Below are 26,411 nucleotides of genomic sequence, written 5' to 3'. Positions count from 1 at the left end.
GTGAAGATGACCAAAGGGTTAGGCATTCCCTTGATCTAGCTGACTTCTAATGTGGTTTCTAGCAGTCCTGTTGTGCTGTTGGCTCACGTAATACTCAGACTTTTCAAATCACATTTTGCCTCCCCTCGTCTCCCCATCCTATATTTCTAGGTTATATTTTTCTAATCTAAATGCAGCACTTTACATTTATTTCTATTTCATCTTGGTAAGTTTATTCCAGTTTATTGAGCTGTTTTTTTTTAATCCTGATTCCATCATCCACCATATCCTTCCAGCTTTGTGTCTTTTATAAATTCACTGTGTTATGTCCTCTAATGTCTACATTACAAACTCTACTAAAAATGCTAACTACCAAGAGCCCTGTGTGGCATTTCCTTAGTGACTTGTCTATAGATGGCACTGTACTATTAGTGTATATTCTTTGAGTACACGTGTTCAGTTCATTATGAACCTTGTTAGCTAAAACACACTCCGTTAACTAAAAAGAACTCACAAGGATAGTATGTGAACGTTTATCACATACTTTGCAGGAATCAAGATACAATGTGTTATGATGCCTCCTGATTTGTCAGTCTAAGAAGTCACTGAGGTTAGGTAGGCCCAGTTTATTTTTGAAAAACTATGCTGGTTTCTTTGTTATTACTAAAATGAATCTTTGCTGTATTTTAAAATATAAATATCCCCCCAAAAGAAAACCTAAAAATTAAGTAAAATAAATACAATATAAAAACTGAGTAATAGTAGGTAAAAGTAACTTTAGACAGTAATAAACTCTTCTTGAGCTTAAAAAAAAGTTTTTCGAAGCAGAAATCCTTAGACCAGTAGTTCTCAACCTGTGGCAGCTTTGCTCCCCAGGGGACATCTGGCAATATCTGGAGACATTTTTTGGTTGTCACAACTTGGAGGAGGTTGCTGTTGGCATCTAGTGAATAGGGGCCAAGGATGGGTTAAATATCCTACAATGCCCAGGACAACACCCTACAGCAAAGAATTATTCGACCCAAAATTTCAGTAGTACTGAGGTCAGTAGTGCATTAGACAATATTTTAAAACTCTTCTTTCTTGTAGTGACTACTGTTAAATCTATTTAAAATGGGTGTAAAGAAGAAGAAACAAACACAAGTTACTTCGTTGACCATTTGTCATCCGGACCTTGAAACTTTGAGATGTAAGTGATTTCTGACTTCATTTGTTGATTTCTTTTCTAGGTTGCAAACAAGAGTATTTTTATCTCTAGGACTCTGTATCACGTAATGTTCAAACTCTTGCTATTGAATTATTCCATGTTCTTTACATTGAGCTTTGAATGTAAAATGATTTTCTTAAATGTCTATCTACTCCTATCTTTAGACTAAGTTCTGCCAAGTTTGTTTATTTTGTTTATAAATATTTACATTTTATAGAATATATAACAAAGGCAAATTCATGTCCATATATTATTAAGTCACTGAAGAGATCTTTGTGTGTGTGTTATGTAGCTTTGGCTGATGTGGAAGGGAAAAATCTAGCTTCTTTGCTATTACGTTGTGTGCAACTCACCGATGGAGTGTCACAGATCCATTATGTTAAACAGGTAAGGCTGATTTGATATTCGTGGATGCATCTTGAAGATTATCATGCTATTATGGACTTCTAAAGTTAGCTGACAATTTTTGGCTCCCAATTACTTAATATCAATGTATCTTTAAAGAAAAGGGTTTTGTTTTTTTGGTTCATTGTGTGATAACTTTTTATTCAGAGTAATGATAGAAACTATATTCAGGCTCCTGCCACCACTGAAACTGTAAATAGATAGGTTAATGAGGTAATTGTGCATACCTTTTTTGTGGTGATAAATTTAAAAAAATTATTCCTGTTAATCAAAACTTTTTAGCAGGAACTTCAAAAAGTTAACTTAAAATGTAAAGACTTATCTCAAGGGGCAGCATTAAAAAAAGAAAGTAAAGACTATCCTTACTAGCATTTCAGTATTAGGATTTACTATTTGAACCTGCGTAATAGTTTTTTGGAAATCAATTAAATGTATTGTAGTGCTACAGAATTCCTGTACCTTAAGCCATTAACATGTCTGTAGTTCTTAATGAAGGTGGGTCTGGAGGAGTTGGGGGCATGGCTTTAAAAAATTAATAAATACTGAAATAGGTATTTATCAGTACCCTTAACAATGTAGTGTAAAAATATTTCACATTATAATTGAGACTGAAAAGAGTATTTGAATCGATGTTACTTTGCTATATTTTATATCAGAAAAAAATTACTATGACTTTGAATTTTTTGGATTATAGATTGTGCCCTTACTGGAGAAGGCAAATAAAAATGGCATGTGTGATCCCACTGTTCGAAGCTGTTTGGATATTTTAGCAGGCATTTATCTTTCTTTGAATCTGAAGAATCCTTTGAAGAAAGTCTTGGCAAGGTAAGAAAAAAAAAGAAAGAGAAGTTAGGCAATTAAATGTTTAGTTTGACCAAAAGTAACCAATAGTTAAGGTTTCTTCTGTGGTTTGGTAAAACTGAACTGAAATATATCACTTAACAATTTCATTCACATGGTTTCACTTTGTTTTGTTTATTTATTTATCACAACTCTGTAAAAATATAAAAAGCCTTCTCAGGTAATGGGCCTTTAAAAATCAGGCTGTGGGCTGTAGTTTGCTGACACCTGGTTTAGTCTAGCTGCATTTAATACAATTATTGGTTAAATTTAAATCTGTCATCCTGCTGTTTTTCCTCTATTTGTCCCCTCTGTTCTTGATTTAAACACATTTCTAATTACACAGGTAGTATAGGAATATATGCTTGATGTAAAAACTTCAAGCAATGTAGAAGTACACAATATAGAAGTACGCTATTTCTGATTTGTCTTATTTTTCTTAGCAAAGGTTATCACTTAACATTTTGATGTCTCTTTCTAGACCTTTTCTTTGGGTCTAGTGTGTGTGTTATATTTTAGTTTTTATTTTTTTATATTAATGGAATTATACTCTACATATTTCTCCATAGCTTGTTTTTTTTACTAAATAATGTCTTAGAGATATTTCATGTCAGTGTAGTCCTTACTCTTTTTTTTTTTTAAATTATGGTTTAAAAGAACACATAACATAAAATTTACCATCTTAATCATTTTTGAGTGCTCAGTTCAGTAGTGTTAAGTATATTCACGTTGTTGTGCTGTGGGTCTCTAGAACTTTTTCATCTTACAAAACTGAAACTCTGTACCCTTGAATAACAATTCTTTATTTCCTCCTCCCTTTGGCTCTTGGCAGCAACCATTCTGCTTTCTGTTTCTATGATTTTGATTGCTTTGTATACCTTGTATAAGTAAAATATTTGTATTTATCATTTAGACTGACTTAATTTCCTCAGGGTTCATCTATGTCGTAGCATGTGATAGGATTTCATTCCTTTTCAAGGCTGAATAATACTCCGTTGTATGTATATACCATATTGTGTTCATCCATTCATCTGTTGATAAAATATTTGGGTTGCTTCTGCTTCTTGGCTATTGTGAGTAGTGCTGCTATGAACGTGGTATGCAAATCTCTCTTTGAGATCCTGCTTTCAGCTCCTTTGGTTATATACCCAGAGGTGGGATTGCTGGATCATATGTTAGTTCTGTTTTTAATTTTCTGAGGAATTTCCCTGCATTTTTCCATATGGCTGCACCATTTTACATTTCCACCCAAAGTCTTCATTCTAACAGCCGTAGATATTCCATAATAAAGATGTACCAAAATTTATATGTGCCATATTACACAATATTTAATTGCTTCTCCATTGATAGTTTGTTTTTAAGTTTTCATTATTTCAACAGTGTTGCAATGATAACCAATGATAGCAATGATAATTATGTATATAATTGAATATGTGTATTCCTCTGAAATGAATTCCTAGAAGTAGAATTTCTTGACCAAATTTATGCCTATCAAAATGTTTGATAAATACTGCTAAATTGTATTCCCCTCTAAATGATTCCAGTTTATACTTCCAACAGTGAATAAGAGTGCCTTTTTCTTCATATCTTTCCAACACTGAATAAAGTTAATCTTTAAATCTTTTAAAATCTGATAGGTGAAAAATAGTATTATGTTATAATTTGCATTTTCCAGATTACTAGTGAGATTGAACATTTTTTAATGTGTGGATTTTGACTGTTTGACTTTTTTTGTGTTTACACATTTTTGTTTGTTTTCTTGTCAGAATTTCTTTTTTTCTTTTTTTTCTTTTTAGCAAGTGTATTTATTGTGTCATAAAGCAAATGATGAAATCCTGGCCAGTTCCAGGGTTTTGGTGAAGTGGTCAACAATGTCATCAAAGATCCTGATATTTTCCATCTTTTTTTTCCCATTGTGTGGGCCCTGTCTTCCCTGAGAGTTACAAGGGTCTGTGGCAATTACAGACACCTTACATATAGACTGTATTGCATCCAAAAGACAAAAAAAAGAAAAGAAAAGAAAAAGAAAATTTCCTCTTTTGTATTTCTTTTTATTGGAAAGAAAAACATTTTGTGGACGGTCCCAAGGGACTTTTCATTGAAGGCCCTGTCAATTTTCATTGTCAAGATTGGGCCATATGCACTCTCTCTGGTTGTGACAAATGGCTGGGAAGGAGAGGTCTCACTCTTTTAGCCTCTTTAGTGGGAAGTGGACTTTGCCAGCAAAGAAGGGGAACACCTGCAAGATGGCAGCCAACCACAGAATGTCTTTTTGATTTATAAGAACCGCATATAGATTGTGTGCCAAATATAGTGCTTTATTTTGTTATTTGTTTTTAAACTTTCTTCATGGTGTTTGCTTTATAAAATTAAAAAAAAATTTGTAATCCAACCTAATATTTTCCTTTGTATAGATTTCTGAGTTTCAGCTTATATGTATTTTCTCTAATATAAGATTATATAAAATTACTTCTCTTTTCTTAGAATACTTTTTTGTTTGTTTAACTTTTAAATCTATCTGGAATTAAGTTTGTAGTGTGAGGTAGAGATCCAAGTTAGTTTTCTTTTCTGTATGGGGAGCCACTTACCCCCAAACTACTGAATAGTCCATTTTTTCCCCACATAGTTGAAATGCCATCTTATTATGCTCTTTGTTTTTGTATAAACACAAGTTTAATTTTAGACTTGAGTCTATTTGTGTATACCCCAGCATCCACACTTTTATTCAGTGTAGTTTGATAATGTGGTTTAATTATGTACTAGAACAAATCATCCCTCTACTGACTCTTCTTTTTCAAAATATTCCTATTTTTGAATTTTTTTCCTCCCAGAAAAGCTTTAGAACTATTGAGTCAAATTTAAAAAAAAAATGCCTACTGGTTTTGATTTAGATTAGCTGAGGGAAAATTGGCATTACGTTTAATTTATCCTTTCAGTAAATTTTTATTATCATCTACCATGTGTCAAGTATTCTTCTAGGCATTGGAGATACAGTGAATAAAGCACTCTAGAAAGGAGGTTCCTTCTAAGGGGAAGATAGAAAATAGACAAATAAGCAAAATATATAGGAATTAGAGGGCATGAGTGTTATGGAGAAAAATAAAGCAGAGAAGTGGCAAAGGGAGCACCAAGGGTAGGGTGAGGTTGTAGTTTAAAATGTAGTAGTTATCTCAGATATCTTAATGTCATTGATAGAGGGAACGTTTGAGGTAGACCTGAAAGGGGTGAAGAAATGATTATTGGGTATATTTGAGGGAAGAGGGTTCCAGATGGAGGAAATAATAAGAACAAAGACTTTGACATGTTGGACCAGAAGAGGGCTGTGTAGCTAGAGCTGCGTGAACAAGGATCAAGATGAGACCAGAGAAATAATGGTGGGACCAGATGTGTAGAGGCTTGTAAGTCATTGAAAGCCCTTTGGCTACTGCTTAGACTGAAAGGGACATTGTTGGACGATTTTAGACAGAGGAATAACCTGGTGTTTTAGTACTATCACTCTGGCTGCTCTGTTGAGGGTAGTCTGGGGGATGGGAGGGAGGCAAGATGGAAGCAGGGGACCAGCTGAGAGATGACAGACCAGGGAGTTCCAATGACAGTGGTATGAAGTTATAATTTTCTGACAGTATTTTGAAGGTGTAGTTCAATATTTTTTCATTTGTATTATTTCCCTCCCTCCCTTTCACCACCCATTCCTCTGTCCGTATCCTTTTATGTACTATAAGGCTGTCAGATTTTTAATATTTGATTCTTTTTCTAGCTCACTGAATGGCCTACCTGAATTTTTTCTAAGTGAAGCTATACAAAGTTTTACTTCTCGTCTTCAGGAAGAATTGAATACTACTGATTTATACTCTTATAGGAAAGTTATTGACAATCTATCTTCCTGTATGGAGAACTTTGACTTAGGTAAGCCAGCTCTTTTCTAATATTTTTTCTGACTCACACCTGTCATTACATCATTGTGTTAAATGATGTTTGGTCTTGATGCTCCTTACCCCACAGTGTTTTTTCCCCCCCACAGGTAGAACAAGTGTTAATAATCTTCTTGAAAATGGTAAGTGCTATTATTTTACTTTATTCTGAGAGGTGTCTGCTTGTATATATCATTTTGGAACTGGTTCTTTTAAGTTTCTTGGCAATGAGTAGAGTACTACAGATGACTAAGGTACATACATCATACTCCTTTCTTTTGCATTTCTACTTCTATACTATGATATCATTTTAGGTAGCAGTGATTTAAAATATTTTCTTGGGCTGAAGTTAAAGTTCACGGTTTAAAATTTTTCATTATATTCTTTTTATTTCAGTGCTTCATTTTCTGCAGAAGAGTTTAATTGAAATCTCAGAAGAAAATAGGCAAGTGTTGTGTTTCCATGCTTGTGTATGTGTGTGTGCACATTTGCAGTTGTGCATTGTCTTTATACAAAGGAAATTTTTAAAAGGTTCCAGAATGTGCTCCTTTCCATCCCTCTCCATTAACATTAGACCTAATTATTTAAATTTATTTTTTAGAGGTTTGATATTTAATTTTAAAAAATCAAATAAATTATGAGAATAAATGAGAAAGGGAAGAGCTCTTTCCTCCACCTGAGTGTTCCTTTTTCATAGCATCCTGTTCTTATTTCACAGATGAAGTATCCTCTCTTATCTCATTGAGGATATTAATGACAGTGTTTTTTGTTTGTTTTAAGTTTTCCTATCTTTACATGATCTCTATTTCTTCCAAGCTTTTTTTTCTGTTTGCTGCCTTTGTCCACTCTATTTGTTGCTAGAAACTTTCCTCAGACATTGTGATCCTTGGCTGAGCACTCATTTAAGAATGGGGCACCAAGAGTTTATTTGAATCTCTATGCATATGGGAGGGGTTGATTATAAGTTTTATTGTAGGCTAGTCTAGCTGGGCTTTTTCATATGGGAACCCTTGAGGTCTTTTTCCAGTGGTAGCAGATTTGCCACGGAAGAATCTTTCAAACCATTGGCTTAATCTGGTTGCTGAGTGAAGGAAGAAGGCTGAAATCTTGGCATTTGGCATTCATTGTACATCTATTTACCTCATTCTCCTGTTTGCAGTATGATACTGTTGCCATGTCTGTGCTGTCTTTCTGTTCTGACATCTGCTGTTTTAGCTTCTCTAGAGGTAAACCAGTTGTTTGCTGGCTTAGAGGTATGATCCAGAGTTCTTATTCTTCTTCGGCAGACTTGTAGCCAGTCTTCCTGATTTCATCCCTACATTTACCACCACATCAAGGAGTACCTGGTGCCAAAAATTTCTTAGCCTTTCGGGGCTGCAAATCAGATTGCTCTGGGCTTGTTCTCTGGCTTAGTACTCACCTTTCCTGATTTTGCCAAGTTAGTTTATCACTCATCTATCTGCTTATAAAATGTTATTGTTGTCTTATTGTCTGTTTATCATTTGTGTCTTTTTATGTTTTAAATCCCTTGGCTGTTGGTTTAGGGAGGTTCTGGGGGAGAATAGAAGTATATCTGTGTGCCGTCTTTAACCCAAGATCTCTTTCTGCCTTACCTGGAACTCCTTCTCTGTCTCCTCTTACGCTCTTCTTCCTCTGCTCTCCTCTGAAGTGTGAGTTCTGTCCTTTTCATTCTGTTTGTTCTCAGTGCTTAATATCATCTACTTCTTTGTGTCAGCTACCATCTATGTACTTAGGATTCCCAGATTTATCACTCCTAATTAGATCTCTACCCTGGTGGTAGACTCATATAGTGGTTGCCTCCTGGGCATCCTGGATGTTTTACAGGTGCCTCAAATTCAATGTGTCCAAAAGAACATTCACTGTCTTTTTATCTCTTCCCACAACCCTGGTAACTTCTATTCCACTTTCTGTCTCTTTGAATTTGCATTTTCTAGATACCTCAGATAAGTGGAATTCAGTATTTGTCCTTTTGTGTCTGGCTTATGTTACTTACAGTGTTATAAAGGTTAACCTGTATTGTTGGATGTATCAGAATTTCAGGCCTATTTTAATGGCAGAATGATACTCCATTGTAGTATAAGCCACATTTTGTTTATCCATTCATCTGTTGATGGACATGTAGGCTGTTTCTACCTTTTCGTGAATGTGAATAATACTGCTATAAACACTGGCGTACAAGTATCTGTTTGAGTCTCTACTTTTAGTTCTTTGGGGCATATACTTAGGAGCAGAATTACTGTATCATGTAGTAATTCTATGTTTAACTTTTTGAGGAACCCCAAACTGTTTTCCCTGACTGTTGTTTTAATATCATTACTCTTGTGTTCTGCTATGTTGATAATTGAGAGGAACAAGGATAGAAGCTGGAAGACCAGTTAGGAGGCTTTTGAAGTAATAGTAACATAAAGGAGGGATGAGAGTGGCTCAGGCTGGGAGTAGCAGTGGAGGTGTTTTGATTCTAGATAGATTTTGGAGGTAGAACCAATAGGATTTTCTTACAGATGGGATGGTGGGGAGAGGAATCAAGGATGGTTACAGAGTTTTTGTAGGCTAGAGATCCTAGCAGGTGGAGCTGGTTTGGAGTTGTGGATAAGGTCACATTGTTTGAGATGTCTTTTCGACATCCAAGTGAAGATATTGAATAGGAAGTTGCATATACAAATCTGGAATTAGAAAGAGAGGTCGGGCTAGAGATGAAAATTGAAGGATTGTCAGCGTAGAGATTATAATTTAAAATTTATGAGCTAGATGAGCTCAGCACCACGGGACTGAATTAGATGGACAGAAGAAGGGGACTAAAGGCTGAGTTGTGGCGACCTCTGATAGAAAGAGGTCTGGGCGAAGAGGATGAACTAGCCAAGGCGCCTGAGAAGGAGCGGCAACGGTGGAGCAGGAGAAAACCTAGGAGAACCTGGCATCTTGGGAGCCAGGTGAAGAAAGTATCCAGGATAGGGAGTGTTCAGATTAATAAATTGTGTCATTTTTTTCTTGATTTGTTATGTTTACTTTAAAAAGAAGTGAGGCTGAGAAAAAGGGAAATTTGAGGTAAGTTAAGAGTGTTGAAAGTGTGCAATAAATGTCTACATAACTGGAATGTTTATGGGAATGGACCTAAGAGGCATAAATATTGATTATAATCTAAAGCTAATTTTGGCCTTTTGATTGAGGAGTATGTTTTATTTTGGAGAGAAATAGAAATGGTGACATTTTTGTTTGAGTTTTCTTTTGTAATAATATGTTTTCTTCATTGTAGAAAATTGGCTGGAAATCACATTGTTCAAACGCAATTGATGAATGACTTGTTGGTAGGCATTAGAGTTTCTGTGATGTTGGTACAGAAAATACCAGGTTTCCAGAGGAGTCGATTGAAGAATTCTCCCACATGGCAAAGTATGTGTGAATTGCTGAGTATTTTTACCAAGTTTTTAACTGATGGTAAGTGTAAAAACATAAAAATGATGATTATAATTGTCAATCAGTTTTTGATACTAATGGTACGAAATATTTGATAATTAAAAGTGAGATGTAAAACTTCCCCTCCCCTAGCCCTTTAAAGTGGAGAAAGTTCCTGGATTACAAGGTTTTCATGCTTTATCTTTCAAATAACACCAATTCATTGAGGGATAATGTTGGAGGATTTTTCTAAATATATCTGTGCATGTGTTCATGTATATGTTGTATACAAAGAAGAAAACCTAACAATCTTAGTGTTGAAAAGCCACAGACTTTATAAAACAAAAGAAAATTCTTGAAAAACTTCCACATTTGGCAGGAAGATCTGGAAAGTTTAGTGTAATCCATGCATATCTCCTTAGCAGCAAGTATTACATTCAGATAATGACAGTCATTGTGGGGCTGGTCATTATTTCTCCTTATGTCTCATGTCACTTCTGTCCTTATGAACTGTACCACTGGGAAACCAAGTAGTTACTGAGAAGAGTGTCTTTATAAAAGTATTTCAACTTAGAAGTTAAAACGAAGTGATAGAATCAGGGATCACCATTTTGTAAGTCCCAGTGATTTGAGGTGGGCATTAAGCATCAATGACTGCTGACATTACAGAGACAGGCAGGCAGGCAACGTGTACCACTTAAAGTCTTGCTTTTACCACCTAGAGTCTTCCTTAGGGATTGAACCTGAGACTGATCCATCTGTAGGTCACCTGCCAATTTGCAGGAATCACAGAGGACAGAAGAACTTGTTGAACTGCACTAGGAGTAAACAAACATCCAGATTGTGGGAAACTACAGGTTAAAAGGCCAGAGTTCTTCAACAAAAATTATAATAAAAAGAAAGAGACAGGGAGGGCACCTGTAGATTAAAAGACATATCAATTTAAAAAAAATGGACAAGACTTAATTATAGTGTCTAGGATGCACATTTGATTAATAAAGCTGTTTTTTGAAAATAAGGAAGTCATTACTATGAAAGTCAGGATAATGTTTACTCGGGGTTAGAGAGCGGGGCCTGTGATTGGGATGAGGCACATGGGTGAACCTTCTGGGCTGGATGGCTAAGTTTTGTTTCTTGCCTTGCATCAGTGGGTACAAGGGTGTTCACCTTCTAATAATTATTAAGCTGTACATTTGTTTTGGATGGTTTTCTGTATCTGTGTTTTATATTATAATAAGATTAACAACAAAGTGATACTTAACATATAAATATCTACATAAAAAGTTATATTACTTTTTCACCTCCTATTCTATATGGTAATTTGTATATGAATATTAACTTAATTAAAAAAAATTAATGGGTCTGTCCAGAGCCCTTGTTTGTAAAGAACAGTAACTGGTTTAGTTTTCCTAGGCTAATGGGAAAAAAAATAGTATCTCATTTTTGATATGTTTTTAACCCTGGAAACTAGTGGAAGTTCTAACTATATCATCTCATTAATACTTCTTTTCTTTATCTTTTTTTTTTTCCATCCTGGAATCTCAGATAGACATGAAAAGGAAAGGTTTTCAGGGGGAAGGAGCTGGGAAGGGACAGACTGGAAGTTTGAAATTTATAGATACTGACAGGTGTATATAGAATAGATAAACAAGATTATACTGTATAGCACAGGGAGATATATACAAGATCTTGTGGTAGCTCACAGTGAAAAAGAATGTGACAATGAATATATGTATGTTCATGTATAACTGAAAAATTGTGCTCTACACTGGAAATTGACACAACATTGTAAACTGACTATAACCAAATAAAATAAAAAAAATAAAAAAGGAAAGGTTTTTATTAAGGCATAATGTAGACATCTTTTTAAAGGATATTTCCTTTTAAAAAAGGAATTTGTTAATGTAAAGAAAAACTTTAATTGGTGAAATGCAGAGAAGACATGTTAATGTGAGGCAATCACTTTTCTGAGAAGCTGATGGCACTTAATCAATGCTATTCTTTCCTAAGATTTTAAACTTCATGTATCAAAGTGTTTAGCTGTAAGTAACAGAAAACTGAAATTCAGGGATGTAAGCAAATGTGCCTCCCCACATAACAAGTTCAGAGGCAGGTGCTCCAGGACTACTGTAGGCAGTTTGAGCCAAACATCTCTGCCTTTCTGCTTTACCATCTTCAGCTGTTGGCTTTCACCCCCATGTTTGTTGTTTCATGGCTGTTATATGACTGCTGTAACTCCAGACATCATGTCTGTATTCAGAGCAGGAAGGAAGACCAGTTGCATCTTTACCTTTAATCAGGAAGAACAAAAATAGCCAAGGGATTACTGCTTACATTCCCATTGGCCTGAATCCTCATATGGTACCTTTAGTCGCAAGGAAGATTGAAGAAGCAGGTATCCTGCCTGTGGCTGGGCATATGAATGTCCCAATCAAAGTCACAGTTCTGTTAACAGGGATAAAGGGCAGAAATGAATATTTAGTAGGAAATTTTTAGTAGGTGTTCATAATTCTTACCCCAAGTTGAATAATTCACCTATTATTTTCTATACTTTCTCACAAACCAGAGGCTAACAGAAAACCAGAAGAATATAGTAAGCTAAGGTGGTTTGGTTATATTGGGTACCATGCCGACAGTAGCAAAGTTTGTGGTTAGCACTGATGTAAGCTCTTTATGCATGCCCTGAAATCACTTGAAGAAAAAGTAATGCATGTGGGGGTTGGAATGCAGAGGCATCAGTGGAGGGGAGGGGACATGTGGTATTGCTGATAGATATGCTGGGAGTGAGTGGATGTTAGTGGAGAAAAGAAGAAATCACATCTGTTGAGAATGTGCTAGCTATAAAAGCCTTTATGTTCATTATTCATTTCAGCCTTACAACTGTGTCAGTTAAGTGTTATATTTTTCCCATTTTACAGAAAAGCTGAGTCCCTGGGAAGTTAAATAACTTACCCAAGGCCTGTTCACCCAGGAAGTTGTCAGGCTAGAAATTGCACTCAGGACTGTCTGACCTCACAGCATCTGCTCTGTCTGCTGCACCACAGTATCCATCATCCTTTAATACATGCTTTCTACTTTTTTACCTAATAGATGACCTCTTACAAACAATTCAGAGTACATCTGGATTAGCTGTTATTCTTTTTATTAAAGCTATGTTTCATCCACCTGAAAAGATTCCTGATTTGGTCAGTACATCTCTTTTTAAGAATTATACTTTATTGATAATTAGACACATGTTTTAAAAATGTTTTTAAAGAAGTGAATTTAAGAAAAAATTTTATTGGCACAGTCAGAACCTTTCTGATGGCCTTTTTCTCTTACTATAAGAGACAGCTTCAAAAATTTAGATAAAGCAGAGAGAAGACGATAATACCTATAAATCCATCTCACAAAGGTAATCATTATCAATATTATTTGGTGTATATCTTTGTTTATTTCTAGTGTTGTTCAGTTCCATCTCTCAGTATCATAAAAGATATTTGTAGTATTAAAATTGTACAGAGATTAATGTGTAGATATATACGGTAATAACTTTTGATAAGTATGTTGTTTTTATTAAAAATAACTCAAATATTGTACTTTAGACAGGAATCACTCTGGAATCAATTGTTCAGTAAATTTGACTCTATGGGAAGTGTGAATTAATAATTTGAGCCACAATTCTTGTGTTTAGTACTAGCAGTTTTTTTTTCTTGCTGTATTATCTAGGGAGTTATTTTAGTTCTCTACTAAGAGCAAAATGACTTTATGCCAAATAGGTATGTACAAGATCACACAAAGTAATTATCATTGGATAAAATTAAATTTTTTTATTTCTCAAATCACCTCTAACAAAACATTAGTTAATAAGCTCATCCACCTGCAGGTGGCGATGTGTTGTGCTCTACCAGAACATTCAAACCAGCAAAATGGTTCATGTGCTTAGATTTAATTTTTTTTGTTTTGATGTAGTAATAATTTTAACACTTGCGGCTTTTTCAGCTTTAGATTCAGTTATTTTTCCAAGGATGTTTCAGGGAAAAGAGAATTTTGGATTTGTATTTTGAAGTATCTCTAGGAATTTTCAGAGGCCTTATCTGTAATCAGCTTCGTTGTATTTTTCCAGATTAGTAGTTCGCTTCTCGGTTCAGTGGACTGTGCCAGCGTCCGCGCGTGGCTTTTGGACTGCTGCGGGAACCTTTGCTGTGCTGATGTCTCCCAGTCAGCTCTCTTATTCCTGTGTCAGGGGACGCTCACCATGTTGGACTGGCAGGATGGGAGGATGGGCCCCAGTCGGGAGGCTCTGCTCTTGGATACTGTGCATGTTTTGTTCACCTTGAGTTCACAGTGAGTTTTGATGCTGCTGTCTCATATTTTGTTTTGCTTGTCAGACATTTAAAAGAAGGCAGTGAAGCCAGCTTACTTAGAAATTCAATGGAAAGTGGTCAGGATAATCCTAAATTAAAAGGGAGATATGTGTAGGGAATGAAGTAAATGTGAAAGTAGAACAAGAGAAGGTGGGATAATGGGAGAGAGAAACTATTGGTGCAGGTTAACCTATAGTGACCATTTTCAAAATTAATTTAACATTCAGTCTCTAATGCAAGCATTTTCAAAAAGCCTATGAAAATTTCTATACATATAATACTTTAGTTCTTATGAATAACTTCTGGTAGGTAATTTGATGTGATCCTCACCTGTCTGATAGATAGGATAGGAAGTCTAATCTGTTGAATGGGTAGAGTGAAGCTTAGGAAAGTAAATGCTTACCTAACAGTATATTTTGGACAAGCACCCAAGCCAGAGCTGTAACAAGGTCTTCTAACTCCACTGGATTGTACTTTGTGGGTTTTTTGGTGTAAATTGTGCATATTTCAATGTAATTTAGATCTACTTTTTAAAAACAGCTTTATTGAGATATAATTCATATACCATATAATTCATCCATTTATGATGTACAGTTCCTTTTTTTGTATGTATATATTTTTATTGAAGTATAGTCAGTTTACAGTGTGTCAATTTCTGGTGTACAGCACAATTCTTCAGTCATATATGAACATACGCATATTTGCTTTTATATTCTTTTTCAAAAAACTTCTTTATTGTTTATTTTATAACAGCTTTATTGAGACATACTTTATATTTCCATACAATTCACCTATTTAAAGTATGTAATTGAATTTTTTTTTTAGTATGTTTGTAGGGTTGGGCAACTATCACCATAGTCAACTTTAGAATATTTTCATTACCCCCTAAAAAACCCCATTCTCTCTAATATTCTCCTGTCCTATCCCCTCAGTATATTTTAAAACACCTGGGAAACCATCATCACAATTAAAATAATGAACATTTCCATCACCCCCCAAAGTTTCCTTGTGTTCTTTTTTGGATTAATTTTTATTAAATGGAAAGATTCATGTACAAATTTGAGATCTGTTTTGGCTTTGTTTGTTGTATTTTTTTGTGTTGTTATAAATTTAATAATGATTTGATTTTCTGATCATTCTTTATGTTTTATATGTTTAAAGTCTACATGATTATAAAATGAAATTACTTTTACTGGTCAGTTTATAATAACATGGCTCATTTTTCTTCAGGATCAAGGAGTCAACTCTGGAAATGTTTCTGTCTAGAATTTTGGTGTGTTGGACTAATTCTGCCATACATGTCCTTGAATCAAGTTCCCCAAGCCTAAAGGACAGTCTGAATGGGAATTCAAGCATAGTTAGGAGACTTTTGGAATATATCTATACCCACTGGGAACATCCATTGGATGCTTTGAGACACCAGACCAAAATCATATTCAGAAATATTCTCCAAATGCACCAGCTCACTATAGAAGAGCCAAAAAAGTCAGATTTGGCCACTGATCATTTCATTTTGGAACTGACTGAGAGTCTTCTGCGATTGGAATGGCATAGTAAAGGAAAGTACACATGCCTTGGTTGTTTAGTAGAGTACATAGGAATTGAACATATTTTGGCATTAGCTAAAACTGTTCCATCGCAAATCTTAGAGGTGATGGGGGATCAGTCATTGGTGCCTTATGCAAGTGACCTGTTGGAAACTATGTTTAAAAACCATAAGAGTCGTTTGAAATCCCAGGCTGTCGACAACACTTGGATTGATAAGTGGCATGAGACTTGGGTTTCTCCTCTCCTTTTTATACTGTGTGAAGGAAATCTGGATCAAAAATCTTACGTGATTGATTATTACTTGCCAAAATTACTGAATTGCAACCCTGACAGCTTAAGCTACATGGTAAAGATTCTTCAGACTTCTGCTGATGCTAAAACTGGTAAGAAGATGAATTTTTATTGTTGTAATTTCTAGTTAGGATGCTTAAATATGGGTACCTAGGCAGATGTTGACCATATTTGAATTTAAATATTACCACTTCCATAAATAGTGAGGGAGGATATTAATTATAGAGATTTTGGATTGAAACAAATGTTTCTGTACCTAGCTGTACAGAGATTTTTGGCTGAAGGCATTTCTATAAGCTAAAGATTAATTCCAATTATCATTATGAGGTTCCTTTTATTACTAGGTTTTAATTCATTTTACTAAGTTTTTATTTGTTATTTAATTGTCAAACTGGAGTGAAAGTTTGTGTGTTTTAAATAATTTGCTTATTCAAGTGATTGAAACAGTAATTAAAAATTGTTTTAGGCAAGGTTAAAGACAGGCAAATTGGCAGTAGCAAGTATTTGTCTCTGGGAAAGAGATAAAAAAATTTAGAAGCATCACCTCAAGAAACAGCTGTCTCTGGTCATTTAGAATAGGTGTAAACATTCCACTGAAACTCGGTAACCCTGAACGAATCACTGCATTAAAGCATAATTTAGTGATTAATATATAAAATAATGATCCGGACTCATCATGTAAATCTTAAAATGACTACATTCTGCTTAACAAAGCAGGAATATGGTACTTTACATCACATTTTAAGGATATTTCCAACTAAAATTTAAATTAAAAACTTTCAGTCCTTCAGAGAATAACCATGAGACAGCTGGAAAATTTGATTCTTGTATACAAAAATGAGCCATTGTTGATCGTTTTTAACAACAATCGTTCTTGCTTTTTTGAGAAGCCACCTAAAGGTGAGGGCTCATGGATCTGTTCTGAAGTAAGGCAGTCTTTCTTTTTAAATCACGGTGTCTGTGGGTCAGAGCTCCGTGCCCCCTTAGTAAGGGCTGATATCTGGCCTCTGAAGGCATCAAGTTCTTTGTGATCCTCCTTTGATCTTCTTTGCTCAGAAGAAACAGTGATTTCAAAATATACAGAGAGGTTCTGTGTTTATTTTTAGAGAAATAATGGTCTTCAGTCACTAAAGTGTTTTTCAGCTGTAAGTCATCTTAGTTATTTTTATGGTTTTAAATATTTCTCCACCTGATTTTTTTCCTGATTGACTTCCTGATTTATTTTCTCACTGTCAAGGAAAAGGTAAAAATATCAGCCAAAGATTATGATTTTTTTTAAGTTAACAGTAAGTGGATTGTACTTACTGAAATTACTGACATATGAACTATTAAATCCTTAGAAATAATGATTTTATAATAGGAGTACTATTTCATGTTAGAATTTAGCCGAAAATACATGATTTTTATTTCTTGAAATAAAATGTTAACTGCAAACATGAAAATGTGGTAGTTGTTAAATAGCACAGTGGTGGCCTTTGTTATTGTGCTTTTGAGACAGGAGTGATCTTTTTCATCCTTAGGGTCTTATGATAGCAGAGGGTCTCTGGGAGCTCTGATGGCATGTCTGCGAACAGCTAGAGCTCATGGGCATCTTCAATCTGCAACTGATGCCTGGAGGGACCTTGTGTCCAGTGAAAGAATAAAGCAAGGCTTAATTCATCAGCACTGCCAAGTAAGTAAACAAAATAATGGGGAATGCATACATGCAGTAGATCCCTGATTCATTTGTTCATTTAGCAGTGTGGTATGGAGGCCCCTATGTTATGCCCAGCACTGTTTTAGGGGCTCCATAAGAATGCATAGAAAGTGAAAAGTGTAGACATGACACTCAGGCTACTTAAAGTTTAGATGAGGGAATAAGAAAACCTCCATAAAACAACTGGAAACTCTGAAAAGGCAATAAAGATACGACTGTACCTTTATGTGTAAGAACTTGGGAGGCTCAGAAGAGATTGATCTGAGTGTAGGTGGTGGTTGATTAGGAAAGCGATAAATGTGATCAAAGGAGAGGAAGCTCTGGCACCTGCTTAGCATGGAAGGATGCAAATAAACAAGGGCTGAAGGGAGATTGAGGACCTTGTTTGGTAGGAGTGGAGTATTTTGTCCATTTTGTGGACACTTCCAATGCTTGACTAAAGACTACAGATTTTATCCAGTTAAGTGGAGACCAGAGACACTCTGCTTCAGCCAGGAAGTGGCATGAATGGAAACAGATGAGTTGCCAGATGGGAGCAAAAAGAAACCAAGAGGCCAGTTAGATGTGCATGATGGTAATTGGAGGGTGAGATGATGGTGTCCGGGTGCAAAGTGGTCACTGAGGAAAAAGAAAAGAGTGAAGTTGAGCATACTGTGGAATAAGAATCTTAGGATTTTTGACTTCTGTAAATACCCAATTTATACATTTATGTAGAATAATTTTGTTGGAAATAACCAAAGGACCTTTGGGATTAGGGAAGCTTTCTGAGGTACATATGGGTAAACTGAGGTTTACTGGGTTTTTTTCCCCCTTTGGTAGCCTGTGTAAGTAATTAAACATGTCAAGTGGTTTAGGTTTTGCTTATTTCATTGAAAAGGCACCATTCTATTGCTTGCTGTATTTTAGGTACGGATCGATACATTGGGCTTGCTTTGTGAAAGTAATCGAAGCACAGAAATTGTTTCCACAGAAGAAATGCAGTGGATTCAGTTCTTTATCACATACAACCTTAACAGTCAGTCTCCAGGAGTGCGGCAACAGATTTGTTCTCTTCTTAAAAAGGTAGAATTTCTCATCATAAAGTGTAGGAAAGTGGTGAACTTTGCTCTGGAAATCATTTTTTAAAACGAGGCCAGGTTTTGGCAGAGTGTGGGGAGTAATGGTCATGGGATTGGACGCCCACGGCTCTTCGTGGCCCTTCTGTGAACTGTTTGTTCTATGATTCCATAAAGTGTACATTTGGGATTAAAATCTAAAGTGAAAATTCCTTTCATTTTGGTGTAATAAATCAACCTTAAGCTCTTTTTTTTTGAAAGAAAAAAACCCTAGTGCTGGAGTTTTCAGGGTGTAAGGTAACTTAAGAAAACTTTGGTAAGAGGAGGAAGAATGCCCTTATATTTTTATAAATGCCCCAAGAAACAGTCATTATTAAATAATTCAACTTAATTAACCCCACCACATGTTTCTGGGGTGAAGAGTTGGTAGAGTATAGAAGTGAGTGTATCACCTTTAGGTTCATGCTGACCCAGGGGAAATGGGAGAACGGTGGTTTAATGACTGTGTCTTCTGGTTTGCAGTAATATTTTGGTTTTTTGATTTCAAAAATGTAAATGTTAATTCTCTGTCAAAAAGAAGCATTACTGTGTAAATATTAAGAGTTTAAAAACCAGTATTCCCCTTGCCTGAAGTTTTAGTCTAAAGAATTTAGAAAGTTCTTCCTTTGCCTTTCAAGCTGATGTTTAAAGTTAATGTGGCTCACATATGCTTCATTTTTCTTTTTCTCAAAGTTGTTTTGTAGGATACAGGAAAGTTCACAGGTACTTTATAAACTGGAGCAAAGTAAATCCAAACATGAACCAGAGAATGAGTTAACCAGACAGCACCCTTCTGTTTCTTTAGAGCAATATAAGGTAGGTGGTATATTTCTAGACACACAGATTTAACCTAAGACAATTATGAATAAACATTAAAGGGGAATAAATGGAAGTCTCTTGGTGAGTAGTGTTTCTGTGTTTTTTCCCTTCAAGCTGGGTTTTACATACTCCTTCTGGTGCTTTGACACTTCTGTTGTGGTAACCTGAGTTGTGGAACCAGGGCTGAACTTGAAGTCTCATACAGAATAACATTAATGGGCTAACCTCAATATTTTACAGTTTATCTGGGCCAGATGAATGTAGTACTTTAACAAAAAGGTAATTGCCTGAATGCTTCTGGTGAAGGAAATCAATATTCATACAGCTTTAACACAAGTCAGGGCAGAAGGATCATGTTTTTGCAAAAAAAAAAAAGTTTTTTCTGATTTGGACTATAGCTAGAATTGTATTCCTTGGTTTTTCTTTTTTTAATTAAAAAATTTGGTGTAATTGACATATTATATTAGTTTCAAGTGTACAGCACAGTGATTTGATATTTGTATGTATTGGGACCTGATTACCATACATTCTAGTCAATATCTGTCACTAAAGTTACAAAAAGTTTTTTCTTCACAGCTTTTCAATATACAATACAGTGTTATTAACTATAGTCACTATACTGTGCATTATATCCCATGACCTCTTTATTTTATAAATGGAAACTTCTACTTCTTGACTCTATTCACCCGTTTTGCCAACCACCAGCTTCCCCACCCCCTCAGTAACCACCAGTCTGGTCTCTGTATTTATGAGCTTGTTTTTGTTTTTTTAAAATTTTTTTTTTCATTCTGCATAGAAGTGAGATCATATAGTATTTGTCCTACTCTGTCTGACCTATTTATTTACCTGTTTATCCATCCATGGACACTTAGATTGTTTCTGTATCTTGGCTATTGTAAGTAATACTGCAGTGAACATGGGGGTTCACATAGCTTTTAAAATTAATGTTTTCGTTTTCTTCCATACTTCTTGTTGACTCTACAGAGATACGATTCATTAAAGTTATGAACTCATGGTCAAAGGTGCCAATCTGAATTGTCAAGCAAAGTGAACAAGTAGTATTTTTTTTAAAAATCTTTTCTCTCTTAATTAGAAAAACTAAGTACACTCTTTAGAGTGATACTTTGACGAAAACCTGTTGTGAGTTAGCTCAATTATACTTACTGTAAATTTTTTTTTTTTAGAATTTCATGTCATCCATTTGCAGCAGTCTTTTTGAAGCATTATTTCCTGGCTCTTCCTACCCAACTAGATTTTCAGCTTTAACCATTTTAGGCTCAGTAGCTGATGTTTTTCCTGTACCAGAAGGTAAGTTTTCAGTAATGTTTGGGGAAACTATTTGTTTTCTTGCCAAACATACTTTTTCAACATTTTGTTTCCCTTGAGTTTCAGGTTTGTTGTCTTTTGTTTAGATTCTTATGGGAGGTGTTAGTCTCACTATATAATTCTTACGTAGACATTATTCAGTTTCCCAGTAAGGGACATAAGGGAGAGAAACTTCTTAGTGATCATTATTTGCCAACCCAAAACTACAGTTTCATGGATTATGCTTACTATGAGAAAAGCTGCTGCCCTCACCCCCTAATGCGTGTGTTGCTGCTTTAGGATGCCCAGTCTGTTCTTTATGTTTAAAAAATTAAAACACTAATAGTTTCCCTTATGTGTAACATTCCTTAGTGACTCTTTGTGGTTAAAATGTGGTTTCCCTTATATGCTATCTGTTTCGTAAGTCTCAACCTGGTTTCGGAAAGACAATATAAGGATGTCATTTCCAGGCATTCTGGTTTGATCACACCAAGAGATTAGAGATTAGAGTGATATGGCTGTAAGCCGGGGTACTCTGTGGGGTACTCAAGAGGATGAATATTTAACTTCCCTCTTTTGAATTGTTTTATTTTCCTTTTTGACAAGAAATGATTTTTGTGCTTGTATATGAGTGTATATATATTTTAGTGTGGATTTTTTTGTTTGTGCTCATTCTTCCTTGACTGTGGACAGACAGAAAAATGTCCTGCTCTTTTAGAGGGAATGGCCAGAGGGCCAGGGAGCTTTATACTATAGTTGGGTTTTTTTTTTTAAGTTTAAATTTTTAGACAAAGTATAATTTTTGGTGGAGAGACAGTTATTTGTGGTTAATACAGGTTTGCTTCACTTGAAGAAAACCATTTTTTCAAGTTTTTGTTTTGAAAAAGTTGAAACTAACAATGAATTTTCAAGAATAGTTCAGACATATACCCTTTACCTAGATTTGTAAGTTGTTATTATTTTGCCATATTTGCTTTGCCTCACTGTCTCATTAATTTTCTAACCATAATACAATGATCAAATTCAGGAATTCATGTTGCTACAATGCTGTTATCTAATATATAGTCCACATTCAAATTATTCCAGTTTAACTAACAAATGGCTTTTTAATAGCAAAAAAACTTTTCCCCACAATCCAGGAACCAGCCCAAGATCACACATTGCATTTTGTTGTTGTGCCTCTTGAATCTTTTTCTGTCTGGAAAGTTTCATATTTCATGACATTAACATTTTGGAAGAACGTATCTCAGTTTGGGTTTGTCTTATTATTTTCTCATAATTTGGTTCAGGTTTTGCATTTTTGGCAGGAGTACTACTGCACAGGTGATGTAGTGTACTTTCTCAGGGCATGCTATCAGGAGATATATGATGTTGGTCTGTCCTGTTATTCATGATGATAAATTTGATCACCTGATTAAGGTAAATGTAATAGGCTGAAAAATGACCTCTGAAAGATACCCACACCAAATCTTAGAACCTGTGAATATGAACCTTACTTAGAAAAGAGATCTTTGAAGATATGGCTAAGTTAAAGGTCTTAAAATGGGATAATCTTGGATTATATGGATAGGCCTAAATGCAGGTGTTGTTATGAGAGAGAGACAGAGGGAAATGTGACAAATAGAAAAGGAGAAGTCATTGTGAAGCTGGAGGTAGAGATTAGAGTGATATGGCTGTAAGCCAGGGAATGCCAGCCACCAGAAGCTGAAAGAGATGAGGAATGAATTCTCTCTTAGAGCCTCGAGAGTGAGCATCGCCTTACAGACACCTTGATTTCAGACTTCTGGCTTCCACAACTGTGAGAAAATAGATTTCTGTAGTTTGAAGCCACCAAATTCAAGGCAATTTGTTACAGCATCCACACACAGAAAATGAATTCACCCAGGAGGTAATGCAAATAGAGTAAAGCCATACTGTACCCATTAACTGTAAAGGAGGCTGAAGAAGCATGACCGTGGAATACAGGATGGGTAATGAAAATTCATTCTTCATCTTTATCTCAAGGATATTAATGTGGGTTTTTATATTATTTTATAGAAGGACTGTGATTTGGGATTAGTATAATGGTTTTTGCCTTTCTTCAAGTATGTCCTAGTTCAAGAAGAATAACCCACATGCATCTTTCTCACTTGGAATAAGATGTCACAGTATTCATGATGAAAAATGGGCTTCCACAATTAGACTAAAATGGTTTGTTCATCAAATATTTATTTAGTGTCAAGGATATGCAGTGTGCAAAACAGAATGCTTCCCGTTTTTAGCTTAGATTTTAGTGAAGGGAGACAGACAGTAAATTAACAAGGAATGCATAGAATTTCAGATGGGGATATACTAGTAGAATGCAAAAATATTTCAGGAAGAGTAGGGCAGGGGAATTCAGGGTACCTGGGAGGTTGGGAGTTCTAGCTGTTTCATACAGCAGTGTCAGAGAAGGCTTCCAATTTGAACAGAGCTCTTAAACAACCAATGGATCAAAGAAAAAAATCACAAGGGAGATTAGCAAATACTCTGAGAGGAATGAAAATAAAAATACAATTTACCAAAACTTATGGGATGATGCAAAAGCAGTGCTCATAGGGAGACTTATGACTGAATGCCTACATTAAAAAAGAAAAAAGATCTGAAATCAGTAACCTAACTTTATGCCTCGTGAAATTAGAAAAAGAACAAACTTAACCCAAAGCTGCAGAAGGGAGGAAATAATAAAGATTAAAACAAAGATAAAAGAAATAGAGAATAGAGAAACAATACAGAATCAACGAAACCAAAAGTTATTTTTTTTAAAAGATCAACGAAATTGAGAAAGTTTTTGCTATACTGACCAAGAATGAAAAAAAAGAAGGCACAAATAACTAAAATCAGAAATAAAAGTAAAGACGTTTCTGCTGACCTTAAAGAAATGAAAAGGATTATAGGATAATACTGTGAACAATTATAATATATTTTCAATAAATTAACCTGGATGAGATGGACAAATTCTTAGAAACATACAGATTGCTGGCTCAAGGAGAAATGGAAAATTTGAACAGACTTATATTATAACAAATAAAGAAATGGAATCAGTAATCAAAAGCCTCTCAAGCAAAGAAAAGTACAGGGATGGGGGTGGCTTTCCTGGTGCATTCTACCAAACATTTAAAGAATTAACACAGTCCTTCTCAAAATTCAAAAAAATTGAAGAGGAATGAACTCTTCCTAACTCATTCTACAAAGCCAGCATCACTCTGATACCAAAGCTAGACAGAAGTACCACAAGAGGAGAAAACTACAGCCAGTGTCTTTTATGAATATAGATGCAGAAATTCTCAGCAAAATGCTAGCAAATCAAATCCAGCAGCATATTAAAAATATTATAAACTTTAACTAAGTAAGTGGAATTTATCCCAGGAATGCAGGGGTGTTTCAACATAACAAAAAAATAGTGACTGTAATGCACCACATTAGAATGAAGGGGGGAAAAATGTTAATCTCAATCAATGCAGAAAAAGCATTTACAAAATTCAGCACCCTTTTATGATACATGAATATTTAGCAAACTAGGAATAGAAGGGAGCTTCCTCAATATGATAAAAAAGGACATTCATGAAAAGCCCACAGCCAACACCATATTCAGTGGTGAAAGATTGAAACCCCGCCCTTAAGACACAGGTACTCATCTTCACTGCTGCTATTCACCATTGTACCAGAAATTTTAGCCAGCACCATTAGGTAAGAAAAAGAAATAAGACGCATCCAAATTGGAAAAGAAAAAGCAGATTTGAGGAGAGGAGTGAATGAAGTGACAAAAACTTCATTTGCTTGTCCTAGGAATTTCACTGGGTTGCGCTAACTTGTGAGTTAAGATTAAATAAGAAACTCACATGCTGATTTATATCAAATACCATTTCTCAAATTAAGCCTAGGAATTTTTTCAGGTATTACCAGGAGTTGGTTGATTTGTTGAATGTTAACTGTTCTTCACATTTTGCTGTGAAACCGATTATTCCCTCTGGTTTACTCTTAATCTTAAAAAGTTAAATGGATTCAGTGACTGCCATTATTCTTTAGTGATAGTTTTTCTGTTCATGTCTTGGTTGGCTGAAATTCATCTTTCTTTGAGAAGAGTTTTTGGGGAAACGTAATTCTTAATTTCGTACACATTCAAAAATATTGCTGTTATACTTCATACTGGAATGGATTTTGATAGACAGTTTTTCATCACCCCTTTTTCCCTTGCGGATTTTGTAAGCATTGCTCCACTATCACCTAGCACTACATATTGCTATGGTGAAGAGTGAAGCCAGACTAATTTTTTTCCACTTTGTGGATGAATTGAACTTTTTGCCTGAATGGCCAAAAGATTCCTTCTATATCATTGACATCCACTGAATGCTATTAGAATGTGTATTGTATTGATTGTTCTGTGTCAGTTCACCTAAGACATAGTAGGACTTTGAACGGTAGGTCAAGAAGGCTTATGAAGATTTTTTAAAAAGATGTATTTCTAAATTTACTTGTTTATATTTGTTTGTTTAAAAAATAACTTAGGTATCTTCTCTTATAATATATAACCTTTTGAAAGAGGATGAAATAGTTTTAACAGATTTTTAAAAAATGTTTATTTCCTATTTGGAGAACTTTAATACTTATTTTATCATTTTAGTAAATAAATTAATGGAAACATTTTTATACTATTGTGGGTAAATCACGAAGTGTGAATTCTTATATGAATTTTCTATAAATTTGGCAATTTCCAAATGTTGATTTCCATTTCCTTCTGTTCACTTTACTTTTTTTTCTTCCATTCATTTAAAATTGTTTTTTTGTTATTTTGTTTTTAGGTCATGTCCAAACAGTGTATCAGCTAAGTCATGATATTGATGTTGGTCGTTTCCAAACACTAATGGCATGTTTAACTGGCACTTTTGAAGAAGTGAAAATTTTAGCATTTGATCTTCTAATGAAGTTACCAAAAACGGTTGTACAATTTCAGGTATCTGGACTTCTCTCATGCAAGTGTAAATGTGGCGTATGCACGAACACTTTCTGTCTCAGTAACAGAGCAATCTGTGGATTGTCCAGGCTTCTGTACTTCTGCCTCCTTACATCTTCTGACTGTTTTGGTTATCATTAATACCTTTCCTGTTGCAGGTGGTGATACAGAGAAGGTGGGATAAGTAATGGGGAAGAAGGCAGTATTGTAAGAGTTTTGGTTTTTGTTTTGTTTTGATAAAAAGGGAGGTGTAGGAGGCAGTAGGTTTTATTGTTTACAAGATTATTGGTAGATTTCAGTCAACTGTGGTCTCCCCAGTTTCCTTGGTCATGTTAATACTCGATCAAAACACATCACTTACTGTAACTTGATTTTTTTTTGAGATAATCTCCCTGCTTAGTAGAGTGGGAAGCTGAGTGTAAAGGAGGTAGAGAACATGTTTCTGATGTACCAACAAGCAATAGCTAAACTGAGACTGAAACTCAGAGTACTTGAGGTTAACAACAGTTCTCTCCCTGGGTGTTCTACCCTATCCCTAGCCTCTGTGCTCTTCCTGACACCTTGCACTTTCCCCCCTTGGGGTG

At 35.1% G+C, this 26,411-nt stretch overlaps 1 protein-coding gene across 1 annotated transcript in view; it reads left to right on the top strand.

The window, feature by feature from the left end:
* The window catches only part of LOC107035316 (tRNA (32-2'-O)-methyltransferase regulator THADA-like), a 31,396-nt gene that overhangs the window by 2,216 nt on the left and 2,769 nt on the right, over positions 1-26,411 (top strand). The window contains exons 3-17 of the mRNA XM_072960700.1: positions 1,069-1,168; positions 1,479-1,573; positions 2,286-2,416; positions 6,189-6,337; positions 6,453-6,485; positions 6,739-6,787; positions 9,617-9,798; positions 12,847-12,941; positions 13,862-14,082; positions 15,333-16,033; positions 17,462-17,613; positions 18,544-18,699; positions 19,425-19,547; positions 20,735-20,858; positions 25,676-25,827. Of these exons, the coding sequence (XP_072816801.1) occupies positions 1,093-1,168; positions 1,479-1,573; positions 2,286-2,416; positions 6,189-6,337; positions 6,453-6,485; positions 6,739-6,787; positions 9,617-9,798; positions 12,847-12,941; positions 13,862-14,082; positions 15,333-16,033; positions 17,462-17,613; positions 18,544-18,699; positions 19,425-19,547; positions 20,735-20,858; positions 25,676-25,827 (2,439 nt within the window). The 5' untranslated portion in view covers positions 1,069-1,092. The remainder of the gene's footprint in view (positions 1-1,068; positions 1,169-1,478; positions 1,574-2,285; positions 2,417-6,188; positions 6,338-6,452; positions 6,486-6,738; positions 6,788-9,616; positions 9,799-12,846; positions 12,942-13,861; positions 14,083-15,332; positions 16,034-17,461; positions 17,614-18,543; positions 18,700-19,424; positions 19,548-20,734; positions 20,859-25,675; positions 25,828-26,411) is intronic.

Source organism: Vicugna pacos, chromosome 5 (genome assembly GCF_048564905.1).
Source record: "Vicugna pacos chromosome 5, VicPac4, whole genome shotgun sequence".
Lineage (NCBI taxonomy): Eukaryota > Metazoa > Chordata > Mammalia > Artiodactyla > Camelidae > Vicugna > Vicugna pacos.
This window is presented reverse-complemented; position numbering and strand designations above follow the sequence as displayed.